Here is a 21,149-nt window from a genome sequence, read left to right as displayed (position 1 = left end):
TGTCATGCCACAAATGAACAAAAGACTCGGAAGGTTAATTAATTATTAATGTTCCCTGTAAATTATTTTTGACTGCATAATGATTTCTTAATTCAGAATATGATCAAGATTGCATAGGTGGATGTGTTCGGGGAATTTGCCTGTTAAAAGTATAACATTTAAAGCTGAAATGACTAGAAAAAAAATTAGTTAATTTTGATGAACGAGATTGAACAATAGAGTCAGTAAAACTATCCGAACTTTCCATCACGGGCGCGACATGGGGGCGTGGCAGCATCGACGATTCCATTTTTTATTTCGATTTTTGAGATTGTGAATTAATTTCGATCGATTTCGATTTAAAATCGAGTTTGTGACACCCTTAGTGATTGGTTTGCTGGCCCAATGTGTTGTGATTGGCACGGCTTGGCGTGTGTTCGGGAAATGTTCCGTCCCTCTAAAACTATGGTAAAACAAACAGTAACCGATCACAAAAACATGGTTCATTTTTCTAAGGTGCGGTGAACAGTCTTACAAAAGCGAGAGCTTACAAAAGCTACAGAAACACTATTATCAACATGTTGGCTAGCAGGCAAACAACATAACAAAATAACATAAAACAACATAAGCAGCAATATAAAACTTATAATTGGAACTGTTAATAGAAAATGCAACTAGAAATAATAAGTTGTGATCCACAAACAACAGTTTGTCCAGACAAAGTGGAAACCGCTCCATTTCAGTAGAAGCTTTTGTGAGTAGTGGTTCTGGAAGCTGTTCTCCTTATAATGTGCAGCACACAGATAAACGTTGGGAGTATAATGATCAGGAACATTGTTTAAAATAAATGTTAAGTTTGTCATCCTTAGGAAAAAACAACATCTCTTTGACATAGCAGCAGCTCAACCGGGCTTTGTCTGCTTTTTTGCGTATTTCATGGACGGGAATTATTTAAATGAGTAATACTATGAATTCACAAAGCCCGAAAAAAAATACGTTGTAGTAGTCCAAACGAGACGTTTGTTGTAGTTCTTGGAAAGTGAATTCTGTTAAATAAAAGATCTCCCCTTGGATTAAACTTTGAGTTTTGTTACCTTGCAGATCTTTTTATGCTCAAATAGCAACATTACACACCAACTAAAGTTGAAAAAGTGAAAAAGCATAATAGGACCCCTTTAACTCTTTGACATAGCAGCAGCTCAACCGGGCTTTGTCTGCTTTTTTGCGTATTTCATGGACGGGAATTATTTAAATGAGTAATACTATGAATTCACAAAGCCCGAAAAAAAATACGTTGTAGTAGTCCAAACGAGACGTTTGTTGTAGTTCTTGGAAAGTGAATTCTGTTAAATAAAAGATCTCCCCTTGGATTAAACTTTGAGTTTTGTTACCTTGCAGATCTTTTTATGCTCAAATAGCAACATTACACACCAACTAAAGTTGAAAAAGTGAAAAAGCATAATAGGACCCCTTTAACTCTTTGACATAGCAGCAGCTCAACCGGGCTTTGTCTGCTTTTTTGCGTATTTCATGGACGGGAATTATTTAAATGAGTAATACTATGAATTCACAAAGCCCGAAAAAAAATACGTTGTAGTAGTCCAAACGAGACGTTTGTTGTAGTTCTTGGAAAGTGAATTCTGTTAAATAAAAGATCTCCCCTTGGATTAAACTTTGAGTTTTGTTACCTTGCAGATATTTTTATGCTCAAATAGCAACATTACACACCAACTAAAGTTGAAAAAGTGAAAAAGCATAATAGGACCCCTTTAAGACAAAAATATGCTTCCGTTCGTCCAGCTCACGGACAGTCTGCGTGACATATTTTTTTTGTGTGCAGTCTTCTTTTTGGTGTCAGACAACAGCACGTGGGAATAATTTGAGTGCTTGAAAAGAAAGGAAGACTGAATAGTGCACTCACTCTTAGCACATTCACCCGCCATTATGGCCATTTTGGTGCATGAGCGGAGCGTAGCAGAACATTTTAAATTCATTCCTGTAGAAAGTTGAGCTTCACGCTCACGTGATGAATTGTGGGTTTGACAGCGAACCGGAGAAAGTGTTGAGAGCGGCAAAAGTTTATATGTTAAAAATTGCAGTCTGGATGCTTTCATTGTGATTATGGTCAGTTGTGGCTTAATGGATAGAGAGTCGGACTTGTTAATGGTGGTCATGGGTTTGATTCTCAATATCGGCAGGAAACGACTGAGGTGCCATTGAGCAAGACACCTAAAGTGAATGGCTGCCAACTGCTCCGGGTGTGTGTCCACGGTTTGCAGTGTTTGTGTGTTCACTACTCACTACTCTTCATGTGTGTGCTCTAACTTGGATGGGTTAAATGCAGAGGACAAATTCCAAGTATGGGTTACTATACTTGGCCTTCACAAATTGTATAAAATTACAAGCATATCTTTACTTCGGGCATTCAGAAGCAACGCTTGCCTCTTTTCAACTGTAATCGTTTGTATTTGTGATGAACACATTTGCTACAGACACACCCTAAAGCTGAGGCATTTTAGCATTGTCAGCAGAACTGAGCTGAATTTTGCAGCTGTAGTGGACATTCACCATTAGAGTATCCTCTTAAATGTTTAAGCGTTCAACTGTGCACAAGACGGAGCGGAAAATGCCGTATTGAGTCATCTTACACAAGTCATTGAAGCGTTCATGCTACTTATCATTAAAGGTACAGAGATTTTCTGTTGTTCTGCAAATCTTCGAGGGCAGAATTCAGTCATTTTACAAAAGGAATCCACATGATCTGAAATCCATGAAAGAATTCTCCATACAGATGGGGTTCACATCGCGTTCAGTTGGTAATGTGAGTTTGCCATATTGACCAACAAAAAGCTGCTTGGTTTGAAAGTGACTTCTGTGTGAGCTGTGCAATCTTTCATACATCGTTACAGTATCTCAATAGACAATTAACCTTTTTGTAAGCGAAACTTAACTAATGGACCACATCTTAAACACAGAGCCCACACTCAAATGCTCATTAAGGTAAACTAGAAGGATTTATTAACTTAAAAGACCTGTTTAACAAAAATTGATTAGTTCTTCTGAACAAAACATTACTAATCACTGCAGCTGTCAACTGCGATTTCAGGAGTGACTCCTAACAAATACGGCATGATAATTTAGAGCATTTCCTCCTGCATTCAAATGCTGCTGTCACTCTCCCAAAACTTACGTTGGCTTTAAGAATAAATGCAAATAAACACAACATTTTTATAACCTAAAAATCAGCAATTTACACAACTCAAGATTTAGCATCTCTCCTAGGAATCCTTATTAATGCCTAATGCAGAATCATTAGCATTGACTTCCAAATAAGCATCAGTTAAAGTGATCTCAAACATGCCATGGTATGCAGAAACCTATCCCAGCATACTTTCTCGCAGTTCTCTTTCTCAAATGACGCTGTGGAGAACGCCTGGAGCCATATTAATCTTAAGATGGCTACCATGGAAACAGTTTGGAATTGCGAGGATCAGACGTGATCTATTTTTAACAAAAGAGCAAAGGTGCTCATGCCAGGCAGTCAATGTGCCACGTTTATACATATTACATTTTAATATGGGCAAGAAGACATATGCTTACATTGGAACAGATCTATTTCGGTCTCAAGTGTAACGGTTATAGGACCAGACACACATGAGACACGTGAGTCTTATGAACGCCAATTAAGATTGGCAAACTGAGTGGAAAGGAATGGCAGTGATCAGAAGAACGCTTCAATTCCTCTCAGCACCTTGCCAGTGTCTTTAGTTTACATGCCAGTGACTGCATCCAATCTTGAACAATTAAAGAGTATTGCCCTGTGTGAATGTGTGTGAGAAAGAGTGCGCAGAGCCTGTGTGTCTGCCTTTAAGATAAAGGACACCTTGATGCATGTGCACACAAAAAGGAAAACATTGATTAACCCTAAGAGACCTAGAGAAAGCCAGAGGAAAACAATGTGAATGCAAAAGACGGAAAGAAATGCAAGAAAGAGAAAAGATTTGTTGTGTGTGCATGTGCAGGTATTGTCAAAAGCTAGAGACATTCCCCGTCACTTTTATGTAACAAATCTGAAAGCAGTTATTGCTCGGCTCACGTTAGTCAGATTTTAGGCTCATAGTCATATTCACAACCTTTCAATGGCAAGAGACACCCGCTGCAATGCACCCCGACCATCACTCTTCAGTAGAGGTCAGGCATTTTGTTGATTTTGCTGAATAATCTTCACTGATAAGAGCTTTCAGAACTTTTCGGACATTGAAAACAAACATTGGAGGTTTCTAGACCAGTGGTTCTGAACCAGGGGGCCTCAGTAAACTTCCAAGGTGTCAAAGGCGGGTCATTGACAAATAAAGCTTTTAAAATGGTATCCAATTTAATTTGTTAAATAACATTTTAAAGTGTTTAAAATCATTTTTGACTTTTTTTTGTTGTTACTTTTTACCAGCAAAAAATGTCAGGCGGTACAACCAAATATTTGTATATATTCCTAATTTTATTTCTAAGTGAAATCTTAGCAAAGTAAACCTTAGGATGACTTCAATGGCTAAAACATTATTATTTTGTGGTTGTGTATTTTATTCATATTTTTTTAATTTTAGTATCTTTAAATTTAAAGACAGAAAAATAATCATAAAATTATGCAAATAAATGCATTCAATAAATTAAGTATTCACAATTTAGTTTTCAGCTATTTGTTCACTTTGACCTATTATTTGTTGGTTGTAATGAATTACATGGTTGCACGACCTGATGAATATTGATTGTGCTGCCCGACAACATTAATAATGACAGGGAATATGTTGAATACAGGATTTCTATTTATTTACTTAACAATAAATCACATGACGACGACATTCAGAACGTTTTATATGATTGTATAACATTTTATATGACTGTATATTTTATATAATAATAATAATGAAGTTTAATAATAATAATTTAAATAATCAATTATAGATGTGTGCTATGTATGCTATTGCTAACTATCAATTAAGTTGCCAACTAGTAATGATTAATGAAATTATAGGGAATGTTTGAAGTGTTCTTTCTCACAGAGATCACAATGTAACCACAAGCAGGAACGGTCATGTTTGTGCCTCTTATTAAAAGCAAAACATCTGAAGAGGTAGTTAAAAAGAGTGTAGGGAGGTTGAAATATACAGAACAGAGGCCCGCCGTTTCGGGTGACTGGGACACGGTGGAAAACAACATTGACATTCATGGCTGTGGGACAGGGAATCTGTCACTCATGGGGATTACTAAACATTCCAAGGACTAATATTTGTTATTTACAAAATGTATGCCTTTCCCACCCTAATCTCCTCTCCGGCTGTATTGTCCTCCCTCTCTTGCATTCGAAGACTTTAGCCACGTGTAAAGGTCTAAATTGACCCATCCAAGCTGGACATTGAATGAATGGGTTTGTATTGATCTTCTGGGCATGCCTGGAGGTCCAAAATAGCATGCTGAAGAAGACCCAAAATAAACATCTCATAAAAGTTACATGTAAATATGGCTGAGTGTTTGGCTCATGTTGCCTAGGGTTGTACTGTACTAAAATCAAGTGATGGAGGGAGAAGGAAAGATTATATTGTGTTAATTTTATATTCTATTTTATATTAGCCTATATAACTATGACTTTCGTAATGTAATTATGAATTATTATATGTTAAAAATCTGAACCAAATTAAAGGTGTAGTATGTGGGATTGACGGCTAGCGGTTGAAATGGGTACTGCAGTCCAAATTCAAAATATTGGAGAGAGTTGTTTCCCCCGCCCCTTCCTCCTCAGACTCGACACTCACGCGGGTTGCCAGATTGAGGACATGCAACAGGAACGAGCGCAACTGACAATGGAATGCGAGGAGACTGCTGATGAGTGGATTTATTGATATCACATTTTAATATTCTCCTGTCCATTGAGATTTTTAAATGTGTGCAGAGGCTTTTTAGGTCGGGTAGAATCTGTGACCTCTGACCCAGTTTGTTCGCTGACTTCCATGGCTGCAATAAGCTGTGTTTTCCGCCAACTGGCAACCTGTTGTGGCGAAATACTATTGGGTAAATTGGCAACGTGCGGTATCCAACAGACCAAAACAAAGACAGACATTCCGACACGGAACGCACATTTCAAAGTAAAATAACTGGCTGTGGCATTGTTTTTCAGAGAAATTAGTATGTGAACTCAGCATGTTTCCTACATATCTGCAAACATATTATGGTGTTTGTATGCTTTAGTACATTTAAAAACGTACATACTTCACCTTTATTATATTAAATTGACAGCCCTAAGAAATGAGATGCATTTACTTGTATTTGCTGGAAGCAAATCTCTTATTGGCTCTTTATGTCTTCATGTCAAATTTTGACCAGAATGACCGTCCCCTCATAAAAATTGTGTAGTTTTATGGCAACAAATTGAATTCCCAGGACACATGACTCGGCCTGACTCACTGTTTACTGAGACTGTCTCTCTTAACAAAGCCCTGTGCTGGGGACATTCAGGGAGTCCTGCTAGCACAGCAACACATCCCAATTACAGCCCTAATCAAATGAATCACATGGCTTATTTCACAGAGTTTAGTGGAACAGGTTAACAGTCTCATTAGCTAAGTTGATTTATTTTTTTCATTTCTTGTTGGCATGCTCGATTTCTTGAGGCTTGTGAACATGAGTTTAATCTTAGCTCTTTTTAAGTCTTTTAAAACTAGTCGACAAGACCTATGCCTCCAGTCATTACTCACAAAGATTGAGTGAAATCAAATGATGACTTACATAAAGTTAACAGCCTGTCAGTGACTTAAAGGAATAGTTCACAAAAATGAAAGATCTGTCATCATTTACTCAAAGGACATACATCCTTTTGCAGGTAGAATGTTACCATCTCCAGTTAGTTTAAACTTCTTAATTATTCTCCAGATAATGAAAATTAGTATTCCAAAAATTAAACTATTATCTTATAGCCATTTAAAGATTTGTGCAGCTCGACAACCTTCTGTCACACATCAATGATGTGTTCTCAGGTCTTTCCTATAGTGATGGATGGCTGTAGGAATTTGGCCTGTGTGTCACTTCATATTTAGAGCCCAGTGAAACAGGAAGTCATGACTTATTACTTAAGTATTACTGATCACTAAGGTGAACTTAAAAACATACCAAATGAATGGGAATATATTTCAGTTATATTTGTACTTGTACTTGTAGGGGTGGCAATAATTTTGGCACACATATTTTGGAGAAAAATGTAACATTTTATTGGTGATTTGTCATCTGGCAAATCATATTATTGAAACTCAAGCTCAGAAAACAGTTTCAACAGAAAGCGATTTCAGCCTATTCAAATTGCCTGTATAGGGGCTGTACTGTTTCTACTGTATGAATGGAAATGGCTGCCCAAGACTACCAAGGCCACTGGCTGGAATGACTTGCTTTAAAAATGACTTTGTCTTTAAACACTTAGTGAGTGATACCAGAGAAAGGAGGAGGAAATGACGGAGCATTCAAAGAAAAATTATTAGGAAAGTCACAATGCCCAATATGGATGTCGAAATGGAGCCAAATGTCATTCTGATAGTGGCGCCAATGTTTTTTTCTCTCTTTCTTTCTTTTAACACAAGAACAAACATGCACATTAGCTGGACCAGTCTGGAGGATTCAAGCAGCTGTACTTGTATGTCTATTGCCCACATGAAAAATAGCTGCCAAGAGGTGGCGACTTGGCTTACAGGGACTGTTGGACTTTTTGCAGTGAACTGCTTTGGCATGAACAGAAGCATCCATCATTGTGCATGTGAAACAGAGAAAGTAACTGTTACAGTGGAAAACTAAGTATTGCATTTTGCCAATTATTATTTTTTTTCCTGAGGACAGTTGGAGGTTGAAGCTTTGGTGGGTCAGCAGCGTGTTACTGGCTCTCACTGCAAGTGAAGCACTTTCTTGCCAGTAAGTGCAAAAGCAGCACTGGGCGCTCGAGGAAAACGTTCCATGATGCGGTAGTATAAACTTATTTTGAGGGTAAAGTTCCTTAGATTCTGAAACAATAAAAAAGAAAGTTATGTAAAACTGCTTTCGAAGTTTTTCAGAAGTGGTAACATCTCCTCTACGTCTTCTCTCCCAATGGGAATCATTAACCTAGTTAGGACTTCATTAAAAGTCTTGACTGCCTATTTTAATTTCTTTAGCCTGACTTTACAGAATTAAATTATTCAACAATTATCATCAAGCATCTTAGGCCCAAATCTATGCTTTCCATGTTCCCATGTAATGGTCCACACAAGTGCTACGCTACATAAACCGACCATTTTCTCTAACAGACTGCTCATATTCTCTTCATTTCATACTGTACCTTTTGGGTATGCTAAAATTGAGCTGTCTGGCTCAGTGGATGACCTATTTAGCATGACAGAGGCGAATTTACTTGAACCTCCTTGAGATATTTTCCCCTCCATTGATTTTTGGGTCCACCACGGCACCTTCTTGGCAACGTGCACGTCTTGACGTCTCGGGGGTTGTTCTCAAGGATATGCCAGAGCTACGCGTATTGGTTGAGGATTTGGAAATGCTGTAAAATACTAGAATATCATTAAGTGAATGCGTTTACTGCTGCATGCATGAGCAAAACAATCTCCATTGTCGATTATTTTCTCCGTGAAAGTCATGAAGGAAATAAGACAGCGTCTAGTTGATTATTCAGCTGTGGCTGCCAATTGTTGTGTCTTCCAAGACATGCCACAGTAAACCAACTCTGTAAATGGACAGGCTGGTGGGAGATAATACCAACTCACAAACGCACACAAACACAAGCCTGTCCTGGAGAGGGATTGTTAACGTGTAAGAAAATAACACAGATGCTATCTAGAGAGGAATCTTAACAAGATGTGTCTGCCTAAGTATTACTGTTACATTATATACTGTGCCATTCAAGTTGTATTCAAGTTGTCTCCTAAACAAGGATAAATGAGAAAGAGTTTAAAGTAATACAGTTATATTTCTGGATAGATGGATGGATAAACAGATGGATTTTGTTACATTTAATTTTTCCATTTTTAGGCAGAAAAAGGTTCAACCTTCAGAATATAAAAATCAATTTTAATTCTTTTTGTAGCAGTGTTTTTAATAGTAAGAAATGGCATGAAAAGAAAGTGTCTCACGTTTAGCGGTATATGAAGGGCTTTTTCCAAACATAAGGTCATGTATGTGCACAGTTTGCTAAATTTAGGGGCGCCTACCCACTTACACTTCTTTCTCCACTATCCCCTACTGTCCTTGACCCATTCTCCACTTATCCAGTTTTAAAATAGACGTCACTATGAGTCACGCTCGACCCCCTAAAAGGATCTTAAGCGACTTCAAATGGTCCATCTTGTGTATGAAATCTTCCTTGTCACCTTCCCTCAGTCCAGTGACAAATGGCAACGCTTTCATTGGCTCCTCAATGTAATGAGTCTATCACACCCTCCGCGGGGGCGGGTGTGAGGGCTGATAATGTTATAGTAACTGGACCCTTAATGGACTGCCTCAATGACTACATTGAGCGATTATTCACAGTCCTGTCAAACACTGGAAGAGAAGAGAAGAGAAGAGAAGAGAAGAGAAGAGAAGAGAAGAGAAGAGAAGAGAAGAGAAGAGAAGAGAAGAGAAGAGAAGAGAAGAGAAGAGAAGAGAAGAGAAGAGAAGAGAAGAGAAAAAAATCTCGATGAAATGCTCATAAGCCTCTTCCAGTGTACTTTTCCCAAATATCCTCCTCTGATTTCCACATCCATCTCTCAAAATCTTTCATGCTAAATCAAATATGCATTAATTATACATCTTATCCTTAAATACACCAAATGCAGCCTCCTCACCATGCTCGAATGCTACCGCTATGACTTTTTAAAGAGCGCTGGGCCTCAGAAGGGTTTCGGCACTCCAGTGATGTTGTGGGAGCATTGCAAAAGGTTCAGAAATGGGCTATTTTCTGAAAAACTGACAGTCAAGCCCTCGAGGGGAAATGCTTTCTTGTTCCTGGCTTGAGTGACGGACAGCTGAAGTTAATGTACTGCACACAGATCAACATGCCTGACATATTATGTGTTTCTGTAATACAGAGTTGGACATTTATACTGACAGATCATACACTGCACAATGACGCAGCCTATTTTCCTTTTTTAGAAGAAAATCAGTTTTACTATAGCGATCTAGATACCACTTCTAACACTTTATATTAACATTGATTGCTGAAAGATGAAAGCTTTATCAATGGATCCTTGTGTCAGGACAGTTAGTGTTCAGCGCTGGAGATTTATTCAAGCATTAGTCACCATAGTTCTGCATTCATTCATGCTGGGAAGAATCTGTATGAAATTACATGTTTTGCTAAATCTAAATTAGCATTTTAGGGTTCTTAAATAGTTACGCAAAGTGCTCATTTTTTAAAAACCCACAAATGATTGCTCTTCATTCAGGTGTGACAGTTTCCATGTTGCTGCTAATATTCACCCCATCTGATAGCAAGAAGGGACAAATTGGCATCTCGGTGAGCTAATCGCGCTGAGAGCCTTTGGTGGCAGATGGTTTGGCAAACCTACAGAGGCTAAGACACGGCATCATGCTGCGTGAAAGCACTCACAGCAATATTTCATTAGTGTTCAAGAGTCTTATCTTTACGTGAACGCACAAAGAAGTGAACTCTGGCCAGGGTTGTGTACAGCACAGCCAGGACATCACAAGACACTAGCCGTGATTGTGGCAGTAAACTACAGAGGTGGCAGAACAACGAAGAAAAAAAGAACCACCTTAACTATTAAACCTCGGCAACTAACTCGCCCAGCACTGTTTGTGCTATGGAGATGAAATTCAGGATGTCTAAAGTATTAGTACTTTGATACTTAGTTGACAATACAATAAAATAAAATAAATAATGCACTGTTTATATATTTTGGATCTCTCTTCAGTTGTTTTTTTATAATTCTTAATTAATTATTTTTTAATGGCATTTTGGTTTTGTAGTAGTTTCAAAACTGCGATGAAGAAACATGGAACTTTGTGGTTTCTTGAGGAGAGGTCTGCTGTTATGATAAGACTAACAATACAAAATTATTTTCAAAGGTTTGGGGTTGGTAAGATTTTTTAAATGCTTTTGAGAGATGTCTCTTACGCTTGCCAAGACTGCACTTGTTTGATCAAAAATAGAAACAGTAATAATATGAAGTATTATTACAATTTTAAATAAAACATTTTCTATTTTAATATATTTTAAAACATAATGCATTCATGTGACAGCAAAGCTGAATTTTCAGCATCATTACTCCAGTCTTCAGCGTCACATGATCTTTCAGAAATCATTCTAAAATGCTGATTTGATAGTGATAAGAAATGCAATGTTAATAACAGTTGTGCTGCTTGAAGGAGCCGTATGTAAGATTGTGGCCAAAACTGGTATTGCAAACACTTTCAAATTACTGTAGAGCGGTGTATCCCCTCTCCCTCCTCCCTGAATCGAGGTTGCCAGAAAGGCTGCAGGATACAGCAGGAACGTAGGCTGCTACAAGAAGCTTTTTCTGTTAATTATGTTTATGCTTCAAATGAGAGATGTTTTGCAAAGTAATTATATATCGCAAAAATTTACTAATGGCGATTAGCCAAATATAATCATAAAGATGTACGCTCATATGTGACAGTACATTGTTAGAACAGTAGCTGTTAGTCTAACTTGTAACGGTAGGTATCGGTCATTAATGTAAGTACAAGTGCCTCTGTCACTGTGAGTAACCGATATCAAAGATACAGCTATTAATTTAGCTGACGCCATAAGTGAAATGCTAATAAGTGCTTCATGAGGCACACACGCAGACTAGCACACACACGCAAGGTCTCTCGCTCTATACCTCTCTGTCGTGCGCCTAGACTTGCGAAAACCGGTCAGTACATATTCTTCGTAGCCTTTAGAAGACCTGGACATATTCACATAGCCATTTGAAAACCGGGACATTCAGTGTCCCAGGACAAGTTGTTAAAAAAAGGGTCAATCCCAGAAAAACCGGGACAGGTGGCAACCCTACCAGCAGAACACGTCCATAACGCTAAAATATGTGATGTGAAAGATTAACGTTACATGTCATTCTATTATTTTTGGCTGTGGAACTTGCATGATAAACAATAATGGGCGTGCTAATGTTGTTTTCCACAGCGTCTCAGCATAATGACAGAGAAACGGGCTCTGATAATGAATTGCTAATGTTAGTAATGACGACTCGCCGTTTTTATTACCCAAACAATTCCTTACCTTTTCATTTCGATGACCCACCTCCTCCATATGAGCTAACGTAACGTTACTTTGCACGACTGTCATGAATATTTGTAATGTCCATTTACATCAAGTACATGTTAGCCAAACATACATGAATCTTACCTGTCCAGGAGAAAATTAGCAACGTTGGCGTCAAATTCTTCTCTGTTTTCAGCCGTCTCCATCTTTCAAAGGCATCTCCTATACAGATCCTTGTTTTATTTCGGAGTTTGTCACAAATTTCGGATCCATAACGAGGTTATTTTGGTTTCGCAACGTTAGACTTTTTATCCGATTCCGACATGTTTGTAGCTGCAGCTGTGGTAACCGGTGGTAACTAGAGCAGAGCTGGCAACCCGGATGCCGCAACACTACTGACTTCGTGATTGGTAGATAGGTGGAGGGTGGCGCATCAGACCAAAACACAACATGACAACATAAACATCAGTTGAGGGCTGCAACTTCACTTTTTAAATGACAATATCCTGGCCGGACTACTGTTGTAAGTGATATAAGTATTTGAAATGAACATGATTTCTAAATGTCTAGTGACATATCAGGGCCATTTTATGATTAATTGAAATACATTTCTTACATACAGCTCCTTTACTATGTACGCGGAAATCGTGATATGTATGTTATGTATATACATATATATATTATAAATGCCAATGACACTTTTGGTCAATGTGGTGTAGTCTTGCTGAATAAAAGTATTAATTTACTTGAAAAAATATCTTACAGACCCCAAACTGTAAATGCGATTTTATTATAAATTAAAATGGTAATGTTACGTACTCATTTTTAACAATCTTTCTGTCTTTTTTCAGATAAGAACACCACACATACGACTATGTATAAAAATTGCCATCTCATTGAGCAAACACCTCCTGCTTCCACAACAGAGTGTTCAGACTGTTTCAAACAGGGCCAATTCTTCACAAATGAAAAGGCTTATTTTCCTAATGTGTATTCCAGGAACTTTCATTCAAATTTTGCATTTCTTGAATCAATAAGACCTCAAAGATTTGACAGCTCATTCAGGCCTTAATGAAAAATAAATATAAAAACATGTCTCTTCATGCGTTCCATGGGTTATCCACCCCCTTGCTTGAAACAGGAGACACAAGGATCCACAACGATATTTGATTTTCTCCAGTATTTGATCAAAATGTCAAAATAGGCAGATAGATACGGTGTCCGTGTATTTTATAACCATACAGAAGCTAGCACAAAATGAGTCACACACACAAAAAAAGTCACAGCATCTCGAAAAATAAAAATAGACCAGACGTTCTCTGCTCGCCTATGCAGTCTCCTTTAAATATACATAAACACTTTCATTTTTAGCCCGTGACACAAGTCTACATTTAAGCATGACCTAAAAAAAGCTGTCAACCCCCATGCTTTAACAAAAAATCCCAAAATCTGTAATTCTCACCTTGTCTCCAACATTTCAAAAAAAAATTTCCCCCTCTGCACACAGTAACTGCCCTCAGACTAATCCCTTAAGATACTCAAAAACTCTCTTCCTCTCAGTTTGCAATACTCTTTCACTGTTTGTCAAGTCACCAAAGCTCTCTTCCTAATCCCCTGCCACAGCATCTGAGTGGCATTACGCTTATATCACGCCTAGAGGAAAACACACCAAAGATAACGGACCAATTCCACACATATTTCTTGAGGTTTCGTACATGACAAACTTTGGCAAGACAATCATAAACCCAGACCACCATGACAGACTTTTCCTGATTTTTTTTATATGGTTGGTTCTTCACTCTACAACCCAAGATCTCATAATCCCCTACAAGAGGCCCTCAGAGATTTTGCCTTCAGCTTCAGTCATGAAGGAAAAGGTCCTTGAGAAATTGCAAATCAATTTCCCCTCGATTATATCAAGGGTTCTTGTCTTCTTTCATAGCTGTTAACATAAAGCTATAGATAATAAAAAATGACTTTTATACTCTAACATGAGAAAAAAAAGACATCTTGGATTACAGCCCCTTCCTTCCAATCTTTCCTTTGGCAACCCTGAATGAAACAATCATTACTGTATTTGGTCCACATATAACATCTTTACATAGAATTAGACTTTATAAAAGCAGCCTGACACGAGTTATTTTGTTAAGTAACCTAGTAGCAATTTAACTGCATTTGTAAAGCCGTCTAGGTAAAAGACCTTGATGGGAAAGTGTTGTCAGAGATCATGTGAGAATATAGTCCTTTTCTCCGGCACTTCTGTACAGTCAGCTGAGCGCTACAAGCTCGAGTGCGCAAATGACTTCAGACATAAGCCGGCCACACGCTTCGGGGTGCTTCATTTTAATTTAATTACATGCACACACACAAAAAAAAAAAAAAAAAAAAAAATTGCAGCAGAACAAAAATGATGTGAAGGGGCGGATCCAAATTTATTTTCCTTTCAATCAGCTGCAATAGAGACCGTGAACCAGCAGATGACCAAAAAAAATTACAGTGCTAAATGCCTGAGATACTCTAATGTCAGGGTGGTCCACTTTAAAAAGAAAAAGTCACAACCAAACCATCTGAAATATACAAGCAGGATACATTAAACAAATTATTTATATATGTTGGACAGCCGACTAAAATATCAGTAAACGTAGGCTACTTATAAAAAATTCTTAATATAAAATTCAAGAGCGTTGCTTTGTCCACAACAAAGAAATGTGTGCATGTGTGAGGTTAACTCAACAAATCGCCCGCAGCTGCTGAGAGTGTCCGGCAGCTCAGAGGTGTCATGCTGGAGATACGGCAGCTGCCAAAAGCCATGTGATGCTGTTTTTACACCTGTGCTGGCACGGTACCAGCCTGCAATGGTGTGAGTTTAGGAAAACAAAGCCAGTACTGTTTCTTTTCGCATATTATAAACAAATGCAAACTGGATTTGTTGATTTGATGAAACATAATTATCAGTGTAATATCAGTGTATGGATTATACCAGCAAAAATAAACAGCAATGGCATTTTCTGCATTTACATTTTAATCATTTAGCAGACTTTTTTTTTTTCAAAGCGACTTACAAATAAGGAAATGCTTCATGCTATTTCTATAATATTGGCCCAGCTGCCTAAAATTAAACTGTAAGCAGGGTCGCACTGTTCTCTGAGAGTAGAGTGTAAATTTTCAGAGACTCTGCAAAACTGACACATCCTCCAATGAGGCAGTGATGAGAAAATAGCATTTATTGATCAGGCTCATCTATCACTGAAAGCTGGGGAATGCTGAGTCGCTCAATGACGGGAGACGAAGTGCAGTTGTGTAGTCAGTGAAGCACAGCAAACTTTATTTCAGGGGTTAATAGGACGGGAGCTGTTCTGGGGTCTGTTATTTTAGAAACATCCTAAAAGCATTAATGATTGTAAGGATTAAGATACTGCATGACACATCCATACAAATCTGACTGAAAACTAAGGCTAAGCAATATTGAAAATGCAATATAACTTCGAAAATATATTTGCTGAGATTCTGCTGACAATATTTTTTTATTTGGCCATTAAGTTTCCTAAAGACTATGCAATTACTTTATATAAAGTAACTTTTTTTTCAACTTACTGACCCCCAACTTTTAAACAGTAGTGTGTATTAACATTTACTTTTCAGCTGCAAGAATTTCTTATTACAAATTTTTCCCTTGGATTTTCATTTGGGGAAAAGGAGAAAGAATGCATTATTTCTAATTCGATTTTTCTTCTCGATTAAACATTCTGAATGTGCTTGGCTATACTGGATGTTTGGTTGAAATGTTGGATCCTCTGATTGAAAGTAGTCATCCTTTGAAGCCATTAAACATCAAATGTCATCAAAAACTCTGACTGGCAACCATTTAACAGGAAATAGATATTAATCTAGCTTAAAACGGGAAAAGACATCAAAAGGCAGTTTTCATCAGATACACAAGCACAAAGAAGCAGAAACGTCTCAACTCTCCCAGGCAGGACTTCACAGGATTCTCATGTCTCATACATACACTGCTACAGAATCCACCCTGCCTCAGATCACACACAGTTCTATGTGATCAAATGGATCCCTTTTTCTATTTAGTACAGCTTATTATTTAAGGACTTCTTGGAACAACTGCTTGGTGGACAAATTAAACAATCCCACACTTGACCTCCATTCTACATGAGTGAGCATATGACTCAGGATTTAACTGCTCAACTCAAGAACCATCTCCACATGCCAGTTCCTCTAAACATCACTCAGATAAACAGGGTACAGAGCTCCTCCCCACAGCAGACAGAGACAGCATGGCATTTCTCCCCACTCAGTGCATGGCGTTCGGCCAGTTCCCCAGCCCTCATACCCACTCCAGTTCACCCTGATCTGAATGGACAAACACGTTTGATTGACGGCACTGCTGACAAGCCAACATCCCTGATAGACTATAATTCAAGAGTGAGAAGGAGGATGCTAACTCTGCACTGAGGTAAATCCCATGAGTACAGGACACATATATCTGTCAGCTGTCTTTGCCAGCTGTCTTAAAGATGACTCGGCAGAATCAAGTCTGTATACTGTTCATGTATCATCATCACCATCCTTAATACTTTCTTCATACTCTGCATTAACAATACACTCTCATAATCAAAAACATAGAGCCAATGAATTTCCGGGACCTAACTAAAGGATGTAAAGCACATCTTTGTGTTTGAAAACCTACTCGTACCAGCTGCTCAACAGCAATTACAGACCACCAACCAAAACAGAAGTGATCAACCACGGCAAGGTATAATTAGCTTTATACACTATGGACAGAAAGAAAGGTGGTGTGCTCCAAACGACTAACGATGAAACAGTTTCACCAACAGCGGCCTATGAAATTACAATACAATGCAAATGGGAGTTATTCACTGAATCATAAAGATATTAAATTGACAGAACTGATATTTTATAATTATAATTAAAACACCAGCAATTATTTTACACTACAATCGTTTACAGTTAGATCGTTTAATAGGTTTGAAAGTAATTTATTATGCTCACCAAGGCTGCCTTGGTGCAAAAATACAGTTAAAACAATATTGTTTTGAAATATTATTACAATTTAAGAGAACTATATCTCTTAAAATGTCATTTATTTATGTCAAAGCTTTCATAAATGTCAGAGTTTTCAGCAGTCATTACTGTCTCAAGTGTCACATGATCATTCATTCTAATATGCTGATTTGATACTTGATTTGAAACAGTTGTGCTGCTTAATATTTTTGTGGAAACCATGATACTTTTTTTTAAAAGAACATCATTTATTTGAATTTAAAAAAAACATTGTAACATTATAAATGTCTTTACTGTCACTTTTGATAATTTGAATGCACCCTTGCTGAATAAAAGAATAACTTAATTCAAAAAAAAAAATTACACTTATTGACCCCAACTTCTGTAGAGCAAGTCAGGATATCTGATGACTTGCTACTGAGTGCCTCAATAATGCTACTAACTAACCTCTCACACTTTTCATCCACAAAAGCATTCATTACATGCTTCATCTCAGTACCTTATAAATAAGACCTTTACTCCCAGAAAATTAGAGCTTGCCAGGTCAAGAAAGTGTTAACAGTCTGAGGTTACATGCCATTTGAGGATAATACTACAGTATACAGCCAATAAGTTAAATTAAAGGGTTTAAATGTAAACGTTGGCTGTTAACTAGATTAATTGGCCTCGCAACACTCTCACATACCCCAGAGCATCACATGAAATGATGCATTTTCCTTTGAACAGTCCTAGACATGCAAGCCGCAAGACAGGAAGTCCAATTTTCCTCCAGAGACAGAATGGTGATGCATCTCTCAACTACATACGCTGGTCCTGGTCTCTGTTTCCAGGGTTCATTCACCTCCTTTTAAAACTAATTTGCAAGTAACAGTCTTAAAATCTTCCCACAGGAGGAGATTTCTTGATCCACCTATTAGCAGTCTGGTTGAGCAGGGTGACGTAGACTGAGAAGTAAGCTGCTTTTGCATCACTTGTGTGAAAGACAAAATCAGAGGGAGGGAGACGGGGGAAGGAAGGGGACAGGATACTGAGATGGATCGATAAATATCTCTTGTCTCCTTGGAGAATGACCAAAAAGAGCTATGTGATACAGAGAAAGATACACTAGAAGATGCCCTCTTCATCTCAGCTCCTCTGAAGCCTAACCTACCACCACCCTCATACACCTCACTAGGGAAAAAAGTAAATGATTTTGATATGCATAATTGTAGGTAGGATTTGTCTTTAAATTATAATCTTGTTGCCTTTATTTGACTGGAACGCATGCACAATCACAACCGCTGGCATTTCTGGGACACAGTTATTCAAGTAAATGATGCACCTTTGTGAAAACAAGTGTTTACCTGCCACCAGCAGTTCCACAATGCATCCCCTATTATTGTGTGGGTCTGAGAAGCTACTAAACAGAATGCACTAAAAATGAATAATAGATCAGTTTTAGCTATTTTGCCAAAACAATTCATCTAGGAACATTTCTTCTGAGGACAATTATTGGTTCATATAACTACATATTTGTAAAAAAAAAAAATCCACCATAATACTATATTAATGGTCACTTAAGTCATAAACAATGAGGAAACCTTTAACGCTTCAGTTCTCATTGCCATATCCATTTAACTATATTGAAAGATCTTACAAAATCAAGTCATCATTGTCTGTTAGATTTGAAGTTACTATATGTTAGTGTACACCTAAAAGGAGGAACTGTAGCATTTTTTTTGAGGCGCTTGATGACTGTCTGTCCACAACTCTGCATATTATGGAAAGCACTGATGACGTGTGTGATGTCTGTGCGAGCAGGGTATGGAAAAACATATGCTGACAGGCAGGTAGGACATCCTGTCATTGCATTCAGACCGAATGCAATGATTGGACAAACATTTTTTGGTCCTGAGACTTCCTCAGAAGATACTGTATATGTACATTTAATAGTATTGATTGCTATCAGGATGTGAAGAGAGTTCCAACCAGTAAAACAAAAAGTGTGTACAAAATTGCCTATACCTTACCATTAACAAATATTGTTAAGCAAACACAGACATTTAAAATGTTTAGTCTCTTCTAGGAAAACAGATAATACTGATTACTCACTACTGGTAGCTAAAAACAGGCCTACTGTGAGTTATGCGGTTTATATCGATAGTACATGCTTTTGTTGAAGCCATCATCCTGCATTATATCAACTTTTTTTTCTTCTTCTTTTTTTTCTTTTAAATAATCATGCTCAACAGCGGAAATGTCTGGTAAAAATAAATAAATAAATAAATAAACTACATTGCCCATGATTCTGCAAAGAAATTAGCAAATCACACCAAAAGCCTATTATGCTTCAAATCAAAGTTTGTAATGTTGTGATTCACTTAAACAAGGACCTCCCTCTGGGAAATATTAATGTCTTAAAAATCCTTATGGGAAAAATACTTCCAGAACCAAGATTGTTGAAAAAGTAGGCGGGCCGGGCTAAACAAAATGGGACGAGCCCTTTGGCATGTCCAGCCCCAACCCCCTGTTTCCTCAGGAAATATGTCAACACTAGTCAAGCAATATCATGGGGCCTTTAGACACATCAATGGGCTGAAAAAAAAACACTATTTTTTTTATTCACTGGGCTAGTAACCACAGTTTCTTTCAAAATAGCTGCTACAGTTATTGTCAATTGGGAAACATAAAAATAGACGTTCAAATTAGCTTCTTGTACTGTTCGAAGATCTCACATTTAATTTATTGCGGGTTTTACAGTAAAAACGCCATTTTAGCGTAAACTGGTTAATTATTATGCAACTTCCTGTGTACCTGTGTCAGGTGTGTGTGTTTACCTGCGGTAAGGCGGAGTTGAGCTGTCTCTGAAGCACATCTCTCTCGTGAAGAACATCCTGGAGTTTGGTCTGCGACTGGATGAGGGTCTCCTGTGTCTCCCGTAAAGACTCTAGCAGCTTATCTCTCTCATCTAACATATTCACCATCAGCTGTTCAAAATTAGCCTCGGCATCCGTGCCGTTCTGAGAGCCTCTCTGGGAACTCACCGAGTCTCCTTCATTTATGGTCGGCATCACTTCGCACATCATATTGCTTGGTGTACTATGAAGTCTAAGTCAGATTAGAAATTGCTTTGATTTTTTTTTTTAATTCAGGATTGAGGTGCACTATTAGTATTTAGTGCAATTTAAATGCAGATTAATATCCATGTATTTTAAAATGCATCCTCTAATTTTACTAATTGCATCCCTGTCTGGATTCTTCACACACCTTGACCTATCTGGTCCATGACTGTCGGCCTTTTCCGCTCTGACATTATCCACCTAGTTTGACTTGGAACTCAATGCATTTCGATGCACGCTCATCACAGCGCTCGCTACATGCATATTCCGATTTCAGCTGCTCGAACCTCGGCGCCCTTCGCTTTAACATCCACCAGTTGCTATTAACCTTTCAGAAAACGTTGAAATTCGTGTCTGCCGCATCCTCCAGATCCCTCTGCCACCATCATCATCATCATCTCCCTTCACGGCGAGCCGAGCGAAGCGCTCCTCCCTCTACGAGCTCATTCCCGCTTGCAACACAGCTATTCCGCTATCTCCACAAACATTCGCGCATGTTTTAAAAAATGAATGCACCGACGCTTTGGTGGATGTGAAGGTTAAACGTCTACCACGTCGTCGGCGAAAATCATATCCACCCCGCGTGGCTCTGTAAAGCTCGTGCAAACAGCGTAAAATCGGAGTTCCTCACATCAGCACCACGCGACTACATGACTGTCATGCACGAGACGCCAGTGTGAGAAATGTTGTCACGCGCGGCGCCCTCTGGCGGCAGGCAGGTGCATAGAAATGACGGACTTATGAAGTGTTAAATATATATACTGTAGAAAAAAATTAAAAGGGATTTT

The 21,149-nt window shown here is 38.1% G+C and overlaps 1 protein-coding gene across 19 annotated transcripts in view; it reads right to left on the bottom strand.

Annotated features, from left to right (window-relative positions):
- Positions 1-21,037, bottom strand: part of ppfia4 (PTPRF interacting protein alpha 4) — a 129,955-nt gene extending 108,918 nt beyond the window's left edge. For 13 of the 19 annotated variants that reach the window (XM_077203272.1, XM_077203274.1, XM_077203273.1 and 10 more), the window contains exon 1: positions 20,080-20,710. In XM_077203272.1, the coding sequence (XP_077059387.1) occupies positions 20,080-20,328 (249 nt within the window). In that variant the 5' untranslated portion in view covers positions 20,329-20,710. Of the gene's footprint in view, positions 1-20,079 lie in introns of all 19 variants that reach the window. The other 6 variants (XM_077203271.1, XM_077203287.1, XM_077203283.1 and 3 more) reach the window with 6 other exon arrangements.
- Between the last annotated feature and the right edge of the window lie 112 nt (positions 21,038-21,149).

This window comes from Siphateles boraxobius, unplaced genomic scaffold, assembly GCF_051911475.1.
Source record: "Siphateles boraxobius isolate OS27281-9 unplaced genomic scaffold, OSU_SipBor_1 5, whole genome shotgun sequence".
Lineage (NCBI taxonomy): Eukaryota > Metazoa > Chordata > Actinopteri > Cypriniformes > Leuciscidae > Siphateles > Siphateles boraxobius.
This window is presented reverse-complemented; position numbering and strand designations above follow the sequence as displayed.